The 18,025-nt window shown below is 44.3% G+C and overlaps 1 protein-coding gene across 2 annotated transcripts in view; it reads right to left on the bottom strand.

Annotated features, from left to right (window-relative positions):
* The window catches only part of PDPK1 (3-phosphoinositide dependent protein kinase 1), a 62,125-nt gene extending 45,510 nt beyond the window's left edge, over nucleotides 1-16,615 (bottom strand). For both annotated transcript variants that reach the window (XM_063315208.1, XM_063315212.1), the window contains exon 1: nucleotides 16,514-16,615. In XM_063315208.1, the coding sequence (XP_063171278.1) occupies nucleotides 16,514-16,537 (24 nt within the window). In that variant the 5' untranslated portion in view covers nucleotides 16,538-16,615. The remainder of the gene's footprint in view (nucleotides 1-16,513) is intronic.
* Between the last annotated feature and the right edge of the window lie 1,410 nt (nucleotides 16,616-18,025).

Raw genomic sequence — 18,025 nt, 5'->3', positions numbered from 1 at the left:
AGTATTAGGAAAGCTACAGGTCAGGCCTGCACAATTTGTGAGGGGAAAGGGCCATCCTGATAAATTAAAAACCATCTTGGGCCACAGAGGAATTCCTGGCATGCTGATCAGCTGTTCGGTGGCTAGTGGAACAGCAGCCAGGCTTGGATGTGCTTAGCAGCACATCGTCTGGGGTAGCAACAATGGCAGCAAATGCATTACTTAAAAAAAAAAAAACACTGGTAGGCCACACAGAGCTTCTCGGCAGACCCATACAGCCTGCAGGCTGTACGTTGTGCAGGACTGCTATAAATCAAAATGGTGCATTCTGTTGCTCCTGAATCAGCATTGCAGCTACTCTATGAAAGGAGCAAAATGTCAAGAGGTAGTAAAAAGGAGGATCCAGGGAACAAGAGAGCAACCAGTTTAACATTGAAACCTGGGAAAATTACAGAAGAGATCATAAAGATTGCCCTACAAGCCAAGGCAGTAGTTACTAGATGCCAGTTCTTATCTATCAGGAACAGGTCTTGCCAGGTCATTTTTAGATTGTGTAACTTCCTTAGTAGATTGTGGGAATGCTGTAGATGCAATATGCCTTGCTTGTAGCAAGCATTTGAGAAAGTGCCCCATGAATACTGTTTAGCAAGCTAGTAAAATGCAAGCTGATGGTCAACAATTAAGTGGATTGTGGAGTCCTTGGTGCTCTCTGAGCTTTGTTGTTTTCTTGCAGACTTTTATTGCAATGAAATGTCTGCAAGAAAACAACAAGGCTCAGAGAGCACCAAGGGCTCCAGAGTTCAACCCTGAGCTACAAATATTCGCTTCGATCGGTAATTAAGTGGATACATAGGGAGCTTGAAAATTGTACTCAAAGGGTATTCATCAATGGTTCTTCACTGAATGTGAAAATGGTATCAAATGGGATACCCACAAAGTTGTCTTGATTCCTCTAATTTTTTATATTTTCATTAATGACTTAAATGGAGAGGTGGAAGGAGGGTGCTTATTAAATCTGCAAATGACACAATATCGAGTAGGACAACTAATGCCTGGTAAAACAGAAATAAAATTCAAACTGGCCTTAATTGGACAGGGAAAGGGGCTGAAAATAATACAATGAAACCTGACAGAAACAAACTGAATCTTTTATTTAGGTAACAAAAATCAAATCAAGAGGTATAGGATGGGAGATACCTGATATGGCAGCAGAACTTGTGAGAAAGATCTTGATAATAGTGTTTGATTAGAAACTGAGTCAACTATGATGTACCTACAAAAATTAAATGCTGTTTGCTTTCCTCCAATTCATGTGGCATGGGAATACACCAGAAAATTTTGCTTTGTCCTGACAACTGACAAATTACAGGTAGTCCTTGACTTACAATGACAATTGGGACTGGAATTTCCATTGCTAATCGATGCAGTCGTAAAGCACAACCACATCACTTAGCAGCGGCAATCCCTGCAGTCCCAGTTGCCATTGTTAACTGAATCCCACTGTTGTCAGGCAAGGCAACATCCTGACAGCTTCCCACAACCAAAGTCAGTGGGGAAGCCAGGAGGAAGTTGCAAGTCCCAGGCTGGCAGGCAGATAACTGGCTGCTGCTGGGTGGGGGAGTGACGGGATGTATGGGGCTTCAGGGAGGGCGTGAGGAGGTTGTGAGTGGCACTGCCCGAGTCAGGAACGGTGCGTGGGGGTGCACAAGAGCCACTATGCTGGTGCATGAGAGGAGCCACACAGGTCAGGAAGGATGCATGGGGGCACAGGTTGGAAAGAGTGCATGGGGGTGTGCGAGAGGCGCCAAGTGGGTTGGGGAGGGCATGTGGGGGTGCAGCATGGGTCAGGAAGGGTGCAGGGGTATGCGAGAGGTGCGGTGCAGGTCGGGGAGGGCATGAAGGGGTGAGGTGTAGTTGCATGGAGGTGCGTGAGAGGTGCCATGTGGGTTGGGAAGGTTGCACAGGGATGCAGCATAGGTCGGGACAGAAGCATGGGGGTGCAACACAGGTCAGGAAGGGTGCATGGGGGTGCATGAGTGGCCAGCGCAGCATGAGTGCAGAGGGGCTAGGAAGGGTGCACAGGTAGGGGAGACTTAGCCCAATGACTTGCAACCTTCTCTGCGGGCTTCCCCATTGACTTTCTTAGGAAGCCCGCAGGGAAGGTTGCGAACAGTGATCACATGACCGCAGGAGCACTGCAACAGCCATAACTTCAGGGACAAGTCATAAGTCCCTTCATTCAGCACTGTCGTAACTTCTAACAGTCGCTTAATGAATTGTCATAAGTCGAGGACGATCTGCAGACATCCTCTAATTGCCTCAGTAATGAGGCTGGCTTGTGGTGCTGTTGCTGTCCTTACAATTTTAATATAGGATGAGCTAAGAACAGCAATTGGTGGATTTCCTGCTGGCAGGAAAAACAGCAATTGGTGGATTTCCTGCCAGCAGGAAAAACATACACCAATTGCTCTCCCTAATATGGGGTGGACTGGGAGCAAGTTTTGGCAAATGTCAAAAAATGGAGTGGACTCGACAGAACCTGATTTGCAGGATGAGTGGGGCTTTCTGTTTCTCCCATTTCACCAAGAATTCTCCGCTCATCCTCAGAACAGATGCTACAACCACCACCCAATCTGTGGATGAACTGCAGATTATATTGCCCTCTTGTGTCATTCCTTCCTGATCTGTCTTTCTCACGTTATAACTCATTACCTCCACCATCAGTATTGTAATCAAAAGCTGCAGCTTTGGTCAGGAAACACAGGAGAGTCTGCATTACACTGGTTCATGAGTGCAACTAACCTTTTGATGCAACAATTTAATACATGGGAAGGGCAGGCATAATTTTGTACAGAGAGGCCCCTTTCTGCCAGAGGCAGTTGCAAGAAGTGTGTTCTTTTATGTGCAGCCAAAAGTAGGAACTGGGCAGATCCCAGCCCGAATGCATCATGCCATTTTCTGCCAAAGCACCACAAATTCTGTATATAGTAAACCCTGTGTTAGGAGAAGATGGAAAACACCACTTTAAATTGGATCAGATAAATACTAAAGTGGTTTCAGCAGTGGGCCAAGAATGAAAAAAGGGCTACATCACAAAGGCAGTCCTTAAAGAACAGGTAGTCAGGCATCTGTGAGTTGCTTGTAGGAGATAAGCAGATGAGCCTTTAGGCTACATCAAAAGAAGTATAGTTAACACAGGCACCACCCTTTAAGAAGGTCCAGAAAAACTGAACCAGGTTCTGGGAACACAACAGGATGATCACAGGATTAGGGTTAGAAACTAAGTCTTACAAAAAGGCATTAAAGAGCTAGGTGCATTAGCTATATATGAATTAAAATGAGGTAGCTTCTCAACAGCCTCTCCAGCTCTAAGAACCTGTGCCAAACCAGTAAGGATCTAGACTTCTCAGCATATAAATTTCCAAGCCAGAGTAAATGAAATATTCCCATCATTGGGTTTGGCTGTATTTTTATCATGTTTAATTTCACATTTGCATTTTACTAAGTTGGCCCATAAATTCTGAAATTTTTACAACTGGTACAATTATATTTTTAATGTGCACCAAAACCTGGTAACTTGGTGTATGACAACTTCCATAATTTCTTGCTGTTGACCAAGCTGTCTGGGGGCTGATAGGAGTAGAAGTGACAAACACCTGAAAGACAGATTGCTTTCCCAGGTTAATCCCAAGAAAAGCAGAACCAATGTAAGAAGCATGCACTGAATAAAAAATGAACAGGAATCTTTCCAATTGTGCAGCTAATTATTTCTAAAACATGCTAAGTAGATAAGATCTTTTAGTATCTGAAATTTACAGTCTTTGATTTTCCACCTGATTTAATTTCATTTCTTTCTTTTCACGAAGTTTATTTGTTTATTTTATATGGCTGCCCAACTAGCGCCTGCCCTTTGGAACATCTTGCCCCGGGAGGTAAGACTAGCCCCATTGCTCCTGGCCTTTCGGAGAAACTTGAAGACCTAGCTCTGCCACCTGTCCTGGGGCGGGGAGGAGAACAGTCATGTCTGGGGTTGGCTAGTGCTTTGAAGTACCCCTTCCATGCAAAGACTGAATGAGATCACAGCCACCTGGACTTTACTTTTATTTATATTATTAATTATATGTAATTTTTATAAGACATCTCATATATTTGTTTTACTGAGTATTCTGTTGTAAACCACCCAGAGTCCCTCCAGTGGGAGGAGATTGGGGGGTGACAAATTTGATAAATAAATGAATGAATGAAATAAAAGGAATTACAAGAAAAACCATCAGATAATAATATTTTCTACCAGCTTAAATTACTACATCAGCAAGTTTCAAAGTTAATGGTAAAAGAAATTGAAAGGAAGTTACAATATGCCAAGCAAAGATACCTTGAACATGCCAATAAACCTGGAAGATGGTTAGCCTTCAAATTAAGGAAAGACAGAGAGAAGAAAATTATTATTAAAATAAAGGAAGGTAATGCAGAATTAGTGGAAAATAAAAAAAATTTAAACGTTCTTTATAATTTTTTCTCCAATCTATACCAAAAATGGGAATTTTCAATAGAGAAAATTGAAGACTATTTAGTGAATCAAAAACTTCCAAAACTCACAGAGAATAAGAGACTAATATTGAATAACCCTATAACAGAACGGGAATTTTTAGAAGCAATAAAGAAACTTAAAAGTAGGAAAAACACCAAGACCAGATGGTTTCTCTACAAAATATTATAAAGGTTTCAGTGAACAGCTGATTGGACCTTTCAAGGAATTAATGAATTCGATTCTTTCGGGATTACCTATACCAGATACATGGAAAAAAGCTAGTATTAGTCTTTTACTAAAGGGACAGGACCCCACCTCGATTAGAAATTATAGACCAGTATCATTGTGAAATAGTGATTACAAGATATTTGCATCAGTACTAGCAGAAAGGTTGGAAATAATCTTGCAGGATATTATTCATCAGGACCAATGTGGATTTTTACCTGAAAGACAAATAAAAGATAGTGTAAGAATTGTGCTAGACGCTATAGAATATTGGCATGAGTGTCAAATGGCCCTTATATTTTTGGATGCGGAGAAAGCGTTTGATAATTTAAATTGGATCTTTATGTTTAAAGTATTGGAGAATATGGAATTTGGAGTATCATTTATTAAGGGAATTAGATCAATATATATGACACAAAGAGCAAATATAATTGTGAGTGAGGAAATGACAGAAGCCTGCAAGATCGGAAAAGGAACCAGACAAGGATGCCCACTATCCCCTCTGCTTTTTATTCTAGTTTTGGAGGTTTCGAATAGGGATATTAGAGTCAATGAGGGAATGAAAGGGCTAAAAAGTAAAAAGGAGGTTTTTAAGTTAAGGGCCTTCGCTGACGATTTAGTTTTACTAATACACGATCCAGTGGAATCGGCTAAATATTTAATGAAAAAATTAAAAGAGTATGGATCCCTGGAAGGATTTAAAGTGAATAAACAAAAAACGAAAATGTTGACTAAGAATATGACACTTAATAATCAAGAATTGCTGATGAGAAAAATGGGGTTTAAGATTGAGAAAAAGATAAAATATTTGGGAGTGGTCCTGACTACTAAAAATATTGAATTGTTTCAAAATAATTATAATAAAATTTGGAATGAGGTGAAAAAAGATTTTATAAGATGGAGAATTTACATCTATCCCTTTCGGGGAGGATTTCTCTAATTAAAATAAACGTACTACCTAGAATGCTATTTCTTTTCCAAATGATACCAATTATTTCTGTAGATGTGATATTTAAACAATGGCAAAAGGATATCTCATATTTTACCTGGCAGGGTAAAAAACCTAGAATTAAATTTAAATTATTACAAGATGCAAAAGAATGAGGGGGCTTGGGGCTACCAGACCTAAAATTATTATTTTGAGGTATTCTGTTTTATGTGGATTAAAGACTGGATAATGTTGGAAAATAAAAAAATGCTACAATTGGAGGGGCACGAGTTGAGATCCAGTTGGCATGTGTATTTATGGTACAATAAAGTTAAGATAAATAAGGAATTTAAAAATCATTGTATTAGAAAGGCATTACTAAGGGTCTGGGATAAATACAAATCTAGCTTGATACCCAATGTTCCTATGTGGTTATCACCTCAAGAGGCATTTGTAAGGCAAGAGAGTGTGGGAGAAGGAAAATGGCTACAGTATAAAGATCTAATAATTTTTGAGGAGGTGAAACCAGTATTGAAAACAAGAGAAAATTGGAGACAGAGGGATATGTATGTCACTGGTTTAGTTATAGGCAACTGTTTGAACGCTTTAAACTAGATAAAAAGAATTTTAGATTTGTTAATGAGATTTCAACTTTGGAGAAACAATTATGTATGAATAATCAACACATGATTACTAAAATGTATAAGCTATTATTACAAATGAACCAGGAAGATGAACAAGTTAAGGAGTGCATGGTAAAATGGGCCAGAAATTTTGCTTATAATATTAAATTGAATCAATGGGGGAAAATGTGGTCAAAAGGACTAAAATTTACGTTAAGTTATAATCTAAAAGAAAATTTTTATAAAATGATGTTTCAATGGTATTTAACACCCAATAAAGTCTCAAAAATTTTCAAAAATGTACCAAATCTTTGTTGGAAATGTTCTCAAAAAGTAGGAACATTTACCATCTTTGGTGGACCTGTGGGAAAGCAAAAAAATATTGGAATCAGATTCATATTTTAATTCAGGAAATACTAAAAATTAGGATAACAAAGAAACCAGAACTGTTTCTACTAGGTATCATGGACGAAGAATTAGAGAAAAATCATGGAAATCTGCATCTATATATGACTACAGCTGCCAGATTGTTGTATGCTCAGCGTTGGAAAGACTCAAGGATACCATCAGCAGAGGACAGGATAATCAAACTTTTGGACTTAGCCCAAATGGCTAAACTAACGGACTTGATAAGAGATAAAAACATTGTCAGTTTTAAAGAAATTTGGCAACCATTTATGGACTATTTGCTAAAGACTGAAAAAGACAAAGTAATGATTACGGGTTTTTTGTAATAAGGATATAATGGAATAGAAATAATGGAGATTTATATATATAATTAGTAGCAAGAGAATAATGTATTATAATTTAGATATTTCTATAACTCAGTTAGGCAGAAGTCATTTGTCCTTTTTCTTTCATTGTACTAGTAGTTTGTATATGTTTTGCTATCTTTATTCTTTTCTTTCCCCTTTTTTTCTTTTTCTTTCTTTGGGTTTTTTATGTTTGTGGTATTTGTTATTAATGTTGGCTATTAATGTGCTGAACGACTTGTATTTTAAAAAAATTGTTTGTATTTGTTTTCTTTTTCTTATTTTTGTTTTAGTTTTTGAAATGAATAAAGTTTAAATCTGGGAAAGGTGGTCTTTCAAATAACCAGGCCACAAGCCATGTAGGGCTTTTAAGGTGATAACTAGCACCTTGAATTAGTCCTGGAAGCAAATCGGCAACCAATGCAGCTCCTGAAAGACAGGTGACACATGCGCAAATCTAGACTTGCACAAAACTGTGCAGGCCAGTGCATTTTGAACAAACTGAAGCTTTCAGATGCTCTTCAAGGGCAACTCCATGTAGAGTACGTTACAATAGTCCAAACAGGAGGTGACTAGGGCACAGGTGACTGTGAGAAGGGCATGTTGGTCCAGAAATGGGTGCACCTGGTACACAACTCACAGTTGTGCAAAGGCCCTCCTGGCCACAACTGCCACCTGCTCAAGCAGGAGTCACAAGTCCAGGAGAACCCCCAGATTGTGCACCAAGTCCATCTGGAGCAATCCCATCAACGACCAAAGATGGTAATTCTCTGAGAACCATCTTGGAGAACCATCTTGGAGAACCACTCCATCTTGCCAGGGTTCAGTTGCAGCCTGTTACTCCCCATCCAGACCTCAACACCCTCCAGGCACCGAGAAAGAGCAGTCACGGCCTCACCATAAGCAGAGATGTGCAACTGAGTATCATCTGCATAGCGATAATATCTCACCCCATGGTGACAGATGATCTCACCCAGTGGCTTCATGTTGATGTTAAACAGGAGTGGAGAAAGTACCGACCCCTGCAGAACCCCACAAAGCAGGGGCCGAGGGCCAGACCTCTCGCTCCCAATCAACACAGACTGAAAATGGCCTCGGAGGAAGGAAGTGAACCAGGACAACACAGTGCCCCTCACTCCCAACCCCCGGAGCTCTTCCAGAAGGATACCATGGTCAATGGAATCAAAAGCCACCAAGTGGTCAAGCAGACCAAGGATGGTTGCACTCCCCCAATCCCGCTCCCACCAGAGATCATCAAAAAGTGTGACCAATGCCATCTCCGTCCCATATCCGGATCTGAATCCTGACTGAAAGGGGTCCAGATAATCTGTTTCATCCAGGATCGTCTGAAGCTGCAGCATGACCACCATCTCAACAACCTTCCCCAAAAAGGGAAAGTTGCAGACTGGATGAAAATTGTCCATCAGGGTGGGATCTAGCAATGGCTTCTTAAGAAGGGGGCAAACCACAGCCTCCTTAAAGGGCTGGGGCACAACCACCTCATCCAAAGATGCATTAACCACCACTAGTACCCACCCACATGTCACTACCTGAGTAGCTTTACTAGCCAGGAGGGACACGGATCTAAAACACAGATGGCCGAGCTCACAATCCCTAGGATCCTGTCCACTTCCTTAGGAGCAACAGGGTCAAACTATTCCCAGATACCTGGGCAAGAACCTACCCCAGGCATCTCCACTGGACCCAATATCTATGCCAACATCCAACTGGGAACGAATCTGACTTTATCTGCCAGAAAATCAGCAAATTCCTCAGCATGCCCCTGTAGGTAGACCTCCAAGTCATCCTTACCTAGAAGGGATCAGGTCACCTTAAAGAGGGCCTCCAGGTGATTTTCTGCAGATGCAATTTGTGTGGAGAAGTATTTCCACTTTGCTGCACAAATCGCCATGAGGTAGGCTTTAATAGCAGCTCTTACCCGTGTTTGGTCGAGTTTTTCATCTTCCGCCAGCAACACTCTAGATGTCTCTTAATCTATTTCATCCCTCTCAGTTCCTCTGTATACCATGGGGCACGCCAAGGTCCATGGGTTGGGAGAGGTCCCTTGGGCACAATCCTATCTAAATCCTCAGTCGCCCTCCTATTCCATGCAGTGACTAGGGTCTCAGCAGGACTATGCAGCAGATTTTCAGTTATAACCCCCAGCTCCCTCTGAAATCCATCAAGGTCCATCAGTCACTGGGGTGGACCGATCTAATAAATCCTGCCTCCCTGCAAGGGGTGTGGCCCTAAAGTTCATAGCTATCAGATTGTGACCTGACTACAAGGGGACCAAAGATTGGTCCACTAATTCCAGATCACAAAGGCATTTTAATACCTAAAATGTACCGATAATGGAACATTTTAGGTAAATCAAAATGATCAACATGGTATATAAGAACAGGTTAAGGTACACCTTCCATAAAATTTAAAAACAGGACATGTGACTGATTCCCCCCAAGACTAGGGCAGACATTGTGTGTAGGACAGCAGCCATCAAAGTGGAAGTAACATTGTTCATACTCATGGTATAGACCATGATACATACTCAAAGCCAGGACTATGATAACATTCATTGCCCCCTCCCCAACTGTGTGGTATATAAAGAACCAGCAGCAAGAAAGGGAATGATATCCATAATACAGGCAAAGGAGATACCCAACTGGCTCCCGAGGAATTACTAAAAGATCTGATAGAATTTATGCCTGGTAAGGCTAGACAGAAAAGCAGAGGTCTAGCTAGTCAGTCACCGGGATCTGACAGCCACCATTTGCAGGTCAATATGATCCTCAGTATTTATTAAACAGAAACAGAAAGTGATCTCTTTTAGAGCAGCAAGCCTACCTAAAGGAATCTGAGAAATGCAAAGTAAACAGATGTACCCCACTGCACCTGGAGCACATGAAAACAGGCCGATGCTTTCCAAAGACTGCCAAGAATAAATTTCAAAAACAAGTAGGCAAAACTTAGATCAGATTCATTCTTGACCACCTCAATGGAGATGGCACTAACAGGGAAAGGTGAGCTCCTCCTCTTCCGGCTAGAAGGCAGGGCTTAAACTCTTTAGTCTTCCTCTTCCCCAAAAGGCTTACCCCCAGCTCCAGTTCAGTCTGAGGTATTAAAGAAGAAAAAGAAGATAGTAATAGTAAAAGAAAAAAGGGACGAAGAACTTTTAAGAAAGGAAGAAGCAGCTGCACGCTTTCATGCAGAGAGGGATCCGCTTCTTTCCTTTCTTTGTCCTTTTTTTCTGACCAGTGCTAGGCGTGCAGATTCACCACCAGAAGTGCAGTCAGGCTTTGTGCGATATTTTTGGCAACCAATCAGAGGGAGGGCAGGGCAACAAGATGGATCCTACCAGACTCATCCACTTTTGAGTGGCATCGGCTGTGGAAAACCAGCGGGACCCGCATGAGAAGAGTGCACTCCCACATCTCCTTGGAAGTGGCGGAGCAACATTTTACCACAGCATTGCCCCATAATGAGGAGCCAGGTACCCAGCTGAAGAGAAAGCAGAGGCAGGTAGAGGAATCCATGGGCTCCAACTGTGGTGCTCTCCAGCAGGCTTCCTTCCCATCTGGAACCAAAGATGGCCTTGGACCTGTCACAGGCCAGCAGGTGTTGGAAGTAGAATCATCTGCAAGAGTCCAGCAACTTTCCTCACCCCCTTTTCCCCAGGGGAAGCAGGGCATGTAAGCAGACCTCCAACCTTCCCTTCCACTGAAATGGTAATTTGTCCAAAGACGTGAACACATGCCTGGTGGTGTTTAGGAGTAATTAGCTCTACAGTGCAGCCCAGGGTTGGGGAGAGAGGCAATTTCCCACTAGAGCCAATCTAGCAGGTCCATCCACAGTCCCTTAGCCACCAGGCAAAGCAGCATCACAGATGGAAGTATTGTCTCATCCAATTAGTTACTGGACTGATCTAAGGCAAATCAGAGCATGTTTAGGCCTGGAGAATTCACCTACCTATTATACCCCCCTCATCTATATCTAAAGACTCTAGTGCTTGATCTCACTTGTGCGGGAGAAGAGTTCCCCCAGGAATGGATGTGTCAAGCCATGCAGAAAATGCAGTAGAAAGGGTGGGGAGGGGCCTTGAAAGTTGCCATCCAGCATCCTTTAGATTAAATGTGTTAAGGGGGAAGCAACTCCTTCACAACCCCATTAGCCAGTGGACAGTTGAGGGAATCAAGCAAGACGTCAGAGAGTTCTCTCTTAGAAGGGCAGCTTTCCAATTGGGAGAATTGAGGCACCAGCCCTGATGTTCTAGAGAACTTTCATCTCAGCATTCTAATGGGCGTAATCAGGAAGTTAGCAAAAGCCTTGCATCTGGATACCTTGAGTGCTACTACCAACAGCAATAAAAGGACCAGAGAGCACCAACTGTCTTCCCTGCCATGTCTAAGAGGGGTCTGAGAGTGCCTCTGATTTTTTTTCCTTAATAATCAATGAGTAGTAGTCAGGATCATCAAAGAATAGTCTTGCCTTCTCTGAGAACCTCAAACTGCTAAACAAGTTCATCAGGCATTGGATGTTCAGGAAGAAGACTCTGAAAGTCACAGCACAGGTCATCATACCAGGCTATTGCCTAGCCTTCACAGATTGGCAGATGCTTACTTGCACTACCCTACAGACAAACACACCACCGATTCCTCAGGTTCCCATATGGAAGAAGGCAGTACTAGTTCGTAGCTCATCTCATTAGCATCCATGGTGTTTACCAGCCAGATGGCAGCTCTGACAGAACACTTGAGGACTCAGGGGGTCCATGTCTACACTTGCATAGGTGATTTTCTTATCAGAATGCCGTCAAGGAAGAGGGCAATGAACAATATCAGCCTGGTATTCCAGCTGATGTCACAACTATGTAAAAATTTTGCACTTGACCAGTACTGAAAAGGGCAAACTCCTCACATCCCAGGAATGATCACTCCAGTTGCAAAGTGCAGTAAGAGAGATTTCAGTTTACAGGATATAATCTTTCTTGGCACCAGCAAGATTGGAGAGAATGATGATAGCTACCACGGACATGACCACTTTAGTGGTTCTTGCACACATTCTAGGAACAATCAGTTTACAGATCTCAGCTGTACCTGACAGTCCCATGATAGCCAGATCCTTGCTATGGTGGCTAGAGCTAGCCATATGAGAGGAGGAATGCCATTCAGAGAACTAATTGGGGAGCAGCTAACCAAAGATGCCAGCCTGACAAGGTGGAAAGGTCCCTGTCATTACTACCAAAGAATCACTTCTAAAAGAGTACAATACATTTAATATTAATAGAGTTGGAGCCTCTGATGAGAGGGACAAATATTCTGGTAAGAATGGACAATATCACAATAAAGGCCTACATCAACAACTAGGGTAGAACAAGGTCAAAGACTGACCACTTGATGGCTTGCAGAAAAATCTCTAATCTCTACATCAGCAATATTCATAAAAGGGTTGCTGAACACAACAGCAGACTAGTGAAGCTCAGCAGCTTTCGATACCATCAACCATGGTATCCTTTTGGGTCGGCTCAGGGAATTGGGGGCGGGTGGCGTAGTTCTGCACTGGTTCACTTCCTTCCTCCAGAACCAGACCCAATTGGTGGTGATAGGGAGCAAGAGATCCAGCCCACAGCCCCTTCTTTGCGGGGTGCCGCAGGGCTCAGCACTCTCCCCACTCCTTTTTAACATCTACATGAAACCGCTGGGTGAGATCATCCGTCACCATGGGATGAGGTATCAACAGTATGCTGATGATACCCAACTATACATCTCCATCCCAGGTGAAGTAAGTGATGCCATGGCCACCCTTTCCAGGTGCTTGGGGGCCACGGGGGCCTGGATGGAGAACAACAGGCTTTGGCTGAACCCTGGTTAAGACGGAGTGGCTGTGGATTAATGGCTCCTTGGTATCTGGGAAATTGTCATCTTTGGTCCTGGATGGGGTTGCACTGCCCCAGACAGACCCGGTGCATAATTTGGGGGTCCTCCTGGATTCACAAGTCCTGCTCAATGAGCAGGTGGCAGTTGTGGCCAAGAGGGCTTTTGCTCAACTTCGTGTTGTGCGCCAGTTACGCCCTTTCCTAGACCAAGAGGCCCTCCCAACAGTCACTCATGCTCTGGTCATCTCCCATATAGATTACTGTAATGCGCTCTATATGGGGCTACCCTTGAAGAATATCCAGAAGCTTCAACTAGTCCAGAACGCAGCTGTGCGAGCAATTTTAGGTGCCCCAAGGGTGGCATGTATAACACCCTAGCTACGCAAACTGCACTGGGTGCCAGTTTGCTTCCAGGTCCAATTCAAAGTGTTGGTTATCACCTTTAAAGCCCTCCATGGCATGGGGCCAGGTTACCTGAGGGACCGTTTCATCCCCATCACATCGACCCGTCCCACCCAGTCATACAGAGAGGGCATGTTACGGACCCCATCTGAAAAAGAATTCCATCTGGCGGGGTCCAGGGAATGGGCCTTCTCTGCGGTAGCTCCCGTCCTCTGGAACATTTTCCCCCAGGGGTGAGAAAGCCCCCTCGCTCCTGGACTTCTGCAAAAAAACTAAAAACCTGGTTGGGTCAGCATGTCTGGAGCAGGGAGAGGAATAGTCATGGGGATGGCTAGCGCCTTAGAATGGCCCTTTATACTCACTAACTGAGATACAATCTCAGCCATCTGGATTCTATCATATTTTATATCTTTTACTTATTTATATTTATATTTATTGTTTTATAATGGTATTGAATTTTAAATTTTGTTTTTTGTAAACTGCCCAGAGTCCTTCCTTCAGGGGAAAGATGGGTGGTGATAAAATTCAATATAGATAGATAGATAGATAGATAGATAGATAGATAGATAGATAAGCAAGCTGTCAACATGATTTGCAAGAAAAACAGACTATACCCAGAGATTTCTGTAAGACTGGAAAGATAAGGAGCCTCCCTGGCCAATCCATTTGCAATAGCAGACAACAGACAGGTAAACCATTTTTTCACCTGGTTCCAGAATGGTATGCAATATAAATCTTCTCAGGGTGCAAGGAATCTTGACCACCCATTCTGGCCCAGAAGGCCACAGTTTACAGTACTAATCAAAGTGAGCAAAGAGCTTCCATAGCACCTGCCAACACAAACAGATTTGCTGAGCCAGGGATTACCAGAGTCGGTGGCAGAGACCATCTTGACATCTAGACATCCAGGCCCAAGGAACATAGAATGTGCAACCTGATGATGTTGGAACAATAGTGGAAAAGGAATCTTATGGCAGCACCAAGAGTACCAGAACTTTTTGGGTTCCAACAAGCCACACTAGACAAGGGCCTGATAGCAAAAGCCTGTATAGGTAGGCCATCACCTTGGGCTCTATCACTCTGAACAAATGGAGACAGCCTCTTTCAGACATCCTTACATGTGCCATTTAGGGGTATGGCTCTCATTTACCCTCTGACATTCAGTGTTTCCCTTCATGAGATTTAATACAGGTTCACAATGCACTGGCAATAGCTCCTTTTGAATTAAACAGATTCCAGTCAATACCCGCTCTTGGAAACAGCTTTCCTAGCGACCCTAACCTTAGCCAGGGGTTGTCAACGTAGGGCCCCTACTGATAAGAGATGGTCTGGCCTTTCACTAGGATCAAGGTGATGTTAACACCAGACCCTTATTTTATTCTTAAAGTGAACTCCAAGTCTCACAAGGCACAGGAGATAGTACTTCTAAATTTCTGTCCAAATCTTTCCCATCCAAGACAGCATAGTTGATATAAGCTAGATGTACCCAGAGTCTTAAGAACTTACATCAAGTGTATTCAATGGGAACAGGAAGGTAGAAAGTTTACATGTCACCTATAGGGCAGATGTTCTAGGGAGATAAGTTATGTGCTCCTCTATCAGCAGATGGGTCAGGAAATGCATTACAGTGGCTATAAGTCAGCAGTTATTTGGAGGCATTACTGTCTACTCAATCAGAGAAAGGCCTGCCATTAGGGATTCCCTGATAGACATTTGTACAAGAGCAATGTGGTCAGAATCATCTACTTCCATTAAATGTTATTGGAAAGACATGTCTGCATCTGCAGAGATGGCCTTCAGGTGTTCTATACTGACAGCATGCTATTAAAAAAAGCAAAAAACAAGATAGATTCCTTTTTGGCCAAGAATTTTCAGGTAATCAAGAATGAAACTTGAACTTAATGACATGTTCTGATTGCCAAAATAGGCTAACCCTAGAAGTACTTCATAAGGGTTGTTATGTCACCTGCAGGAAATGTTTATGTTCTATAATTAATGCTAAGCTACTAACTACTATAGCAATATCAACTGTGCAAATAACTACATTCAAATAATAAAATTATTTTTCAGCTAAAAACACTACATGCAACTGAGGAGCTACCCATCACCAAATGACAAAAAGTTTAAGCCCTGCTTTCTAGCCAGAAGAAGCAGAGTTAGCCCTTCCTTGTTGGCCCCCTCTTCAGTGACCTGATGATATGCCCAGGTGCTGGCCAGTACAGAAACAATGGTTTCTGGCTTCCAACTTTCTAGGAATTACAGTATTGTATTTAAAAAGCTTTCTGTCCCAAATAACATTGCTTAAAAGCAGTGCTGATGAAAAATCAGGAATGGTCATATTTATATCCAATTACTTGTAAATTTGGTTCTGGCTCCCAGTGATAATCTACCGGACTAAGTGTGAGATTAAAACACCTTTCTCTGAACTTCTTTGCATACGCCCGCCGACCTGAAGCATTATTTTATACCTGACTCATGGTTCTAGTTCTCAGACTTCAAGTTTTTTGAAAAACAGATCCTACAAACGCGAGATTTGCCTACCATCAAATATCAAAATAAAGTCACGGATCTTACACAGCACCTAAACTGCAAGCGACGCAGAGCGACAGGTCACCCACTCCTCGCTCTTAGAGGGCTTGGCTAGACCTAAAAAGTTCCGACAGCCAGGAAGGCGATCTGACTCCCGCTTTGCTGTAGAGGCCCCGTTCCCAGCACTTCTAGCCCGCAAGGCGCCGAGAGCAGATGCCGCTGTCGCCCCACGAGGAGATGCGCAGTTAGCGTGCAGGCAGCGGAGCAAGGACGGGCTTCCGAGAGCGAAAGGCGGGGCTGATGCAACGCGCCAGAGGCCGAGAACCGTGGGCCTCCTTCGGCCAATGGGCGCCGTGCGGAGAGAAGCAGCGCGCCCAAGGCTGTACCGCGAAGACGCGGGGCGAGCCGGTCGGTACCCAGACAAGCCGCGGGGCTGCCGGGCAGGCGCCGCCGCCCCTCGCGCCTCCGCTCCTCCTCATCCGCACGGAAGCAGCTTCGCCTCCAGGCGCCGCTCCGCCGGCTGGGCCCTCGCTCCGCCCGCGCACCCGCGCGCCCCGGGCGAGGCCGGCAGAGCAGCCGCCGCCGGCCTTGCCTGCCCGCCACACCGACCCGGCAGCGGGCGCCGCTTGGCGCTCCCGCGCGCGAGGGGCGGCCCGGCGCCGCGAGGCCTACCAGGGGGCTGCCAGCGCTGGCCATGGGCCCGCCGGCCCTCCGCCGCCTCCGCCGCGAGCAGCAGCGCGACCCAACGGGACGCCCGCGTCCTCCGCGCGTGACGTCAGCCACAACAAAGCCCGCTTCCGCTCGGGAAGGCGGGACTTCCTCCCGCGCGCCTCCAGACTGGCTGTCCCGGGGCGCGGGAGCCCCGTCCGCCGCTCTCGCGAGACTGGCCGCGCGCCACCCCTCCCCCAGACTGACGCAGCCGCCCCTCGCGGCGCCTGCTGGGTCGGTGGCCCGGATGCAGCGGGCGGGCTGAGGAGGTTCGCGGCATTTCGCGTCTTGCTGAGGCGGGAGCCCGGTGACCCAGGGTCGAGCAGGCGCGGTCGACGGCCTGCGCGCTCAAGCCCCCTGCGGGTTGCGAGTGGAAGCGCCGAGGAGGGGCTGGCTTCTGCCGGGGGTGGACTGGATGAGCCCCAAGGACCCTTTCCACCCATTCATTCCGCGGCTCCCCGCGGTTTCTACCCCATTTGCTACCCCGTAGTGGGGAACTGTGAGCGCCAGTTTGGTGCCCCGGTGAAGGCCCCAAGCTAGAAACCGGGAGACGGTGAGTTCTAGTCCCGCCTGAGGCACGAAGCCGGTCGGGTGACCTTGGGCCAGTCCCTCTCTCTCAACCCTAGGAAGGAGGCAATGGCAAACCACTTCTAAGAAAAACCCCTGCCAAGAAAACTGCAGGCAGTCGCCAGGAGTCAACACTTGACTTGAAGGCACCCAAAAAAAGCTTGTGTTTTATTGTTGATATACTGCGCTAGTACTGGATTGTAGAGTTATAATCAAAAAATTGTTTCCAAATTGAATTAAATTCCATGTCAGATTTATTTTTGAAATACGAAGCTATTTTTGTGGGAATGGGAGGCTTAATAATATTTAATAGAAAAATAGGTGGGAAAATAAATCAAGCTTTTAAAATGTGTTTCATTCTATCATAAATAATTTTCCAAAACATTGTCCCCAAATATGGAAAATGATCTACCCTGAACCATGCATTTCCAACAGTTTTTTAGAAAATGAGCTGTCCATTTTAGGAATCGACTTTGGGGTAATATGCCAACATTGAAACATCTTATACTAGTTTCCTCTAATATTTGTATGAATTTAATCTTCCATTGAAATTCCCATTGTTGCATATCACTATATCTAGTTCTGCATCCATTTAATCATACATATTTAACTTGTTCAATTTCTGACTCATTACATCGATAGTATATAAATACAGCCCAGTGAATGTTCTGAATTTTATGTTATAAGATTTTCAAATTCAGTCAGTATTCCTCCTTGTTTCTGCAGTTCTTTTAAAGCTGTGTATATGTATGTATGTGTGTGTCATGTGTTGCCTCATCAGTGCAGACGAACACGATCAGACGATTCAGCAATCATTTGATTGTGGTGTCTGACACTGTTTTTCATTCTGCTGGAATACACTGGGCTGCCCTGGGCTTGATCCCAAGCTGGGTTGGCTGGACTGCACGC

This window comes from Candoia aspera, chromosome 14, assembly GCF_035149785.1.
Source record: "Candoia aspera isolate rCanAsp1 chromosome 14, rCanAsp1.hap2, whole genome shotgun sequence".
NCBI lineage: Eukaryota > Metazoa > Chordata > Lepidosauria > Squamata > Boidae > Candoia > Candoia aspera.
The sequence above is the reverse complement of the archived record's forward strand: the minus strand, read 5'-3'. Positions and strand labels throughout refer to the sequence as shown.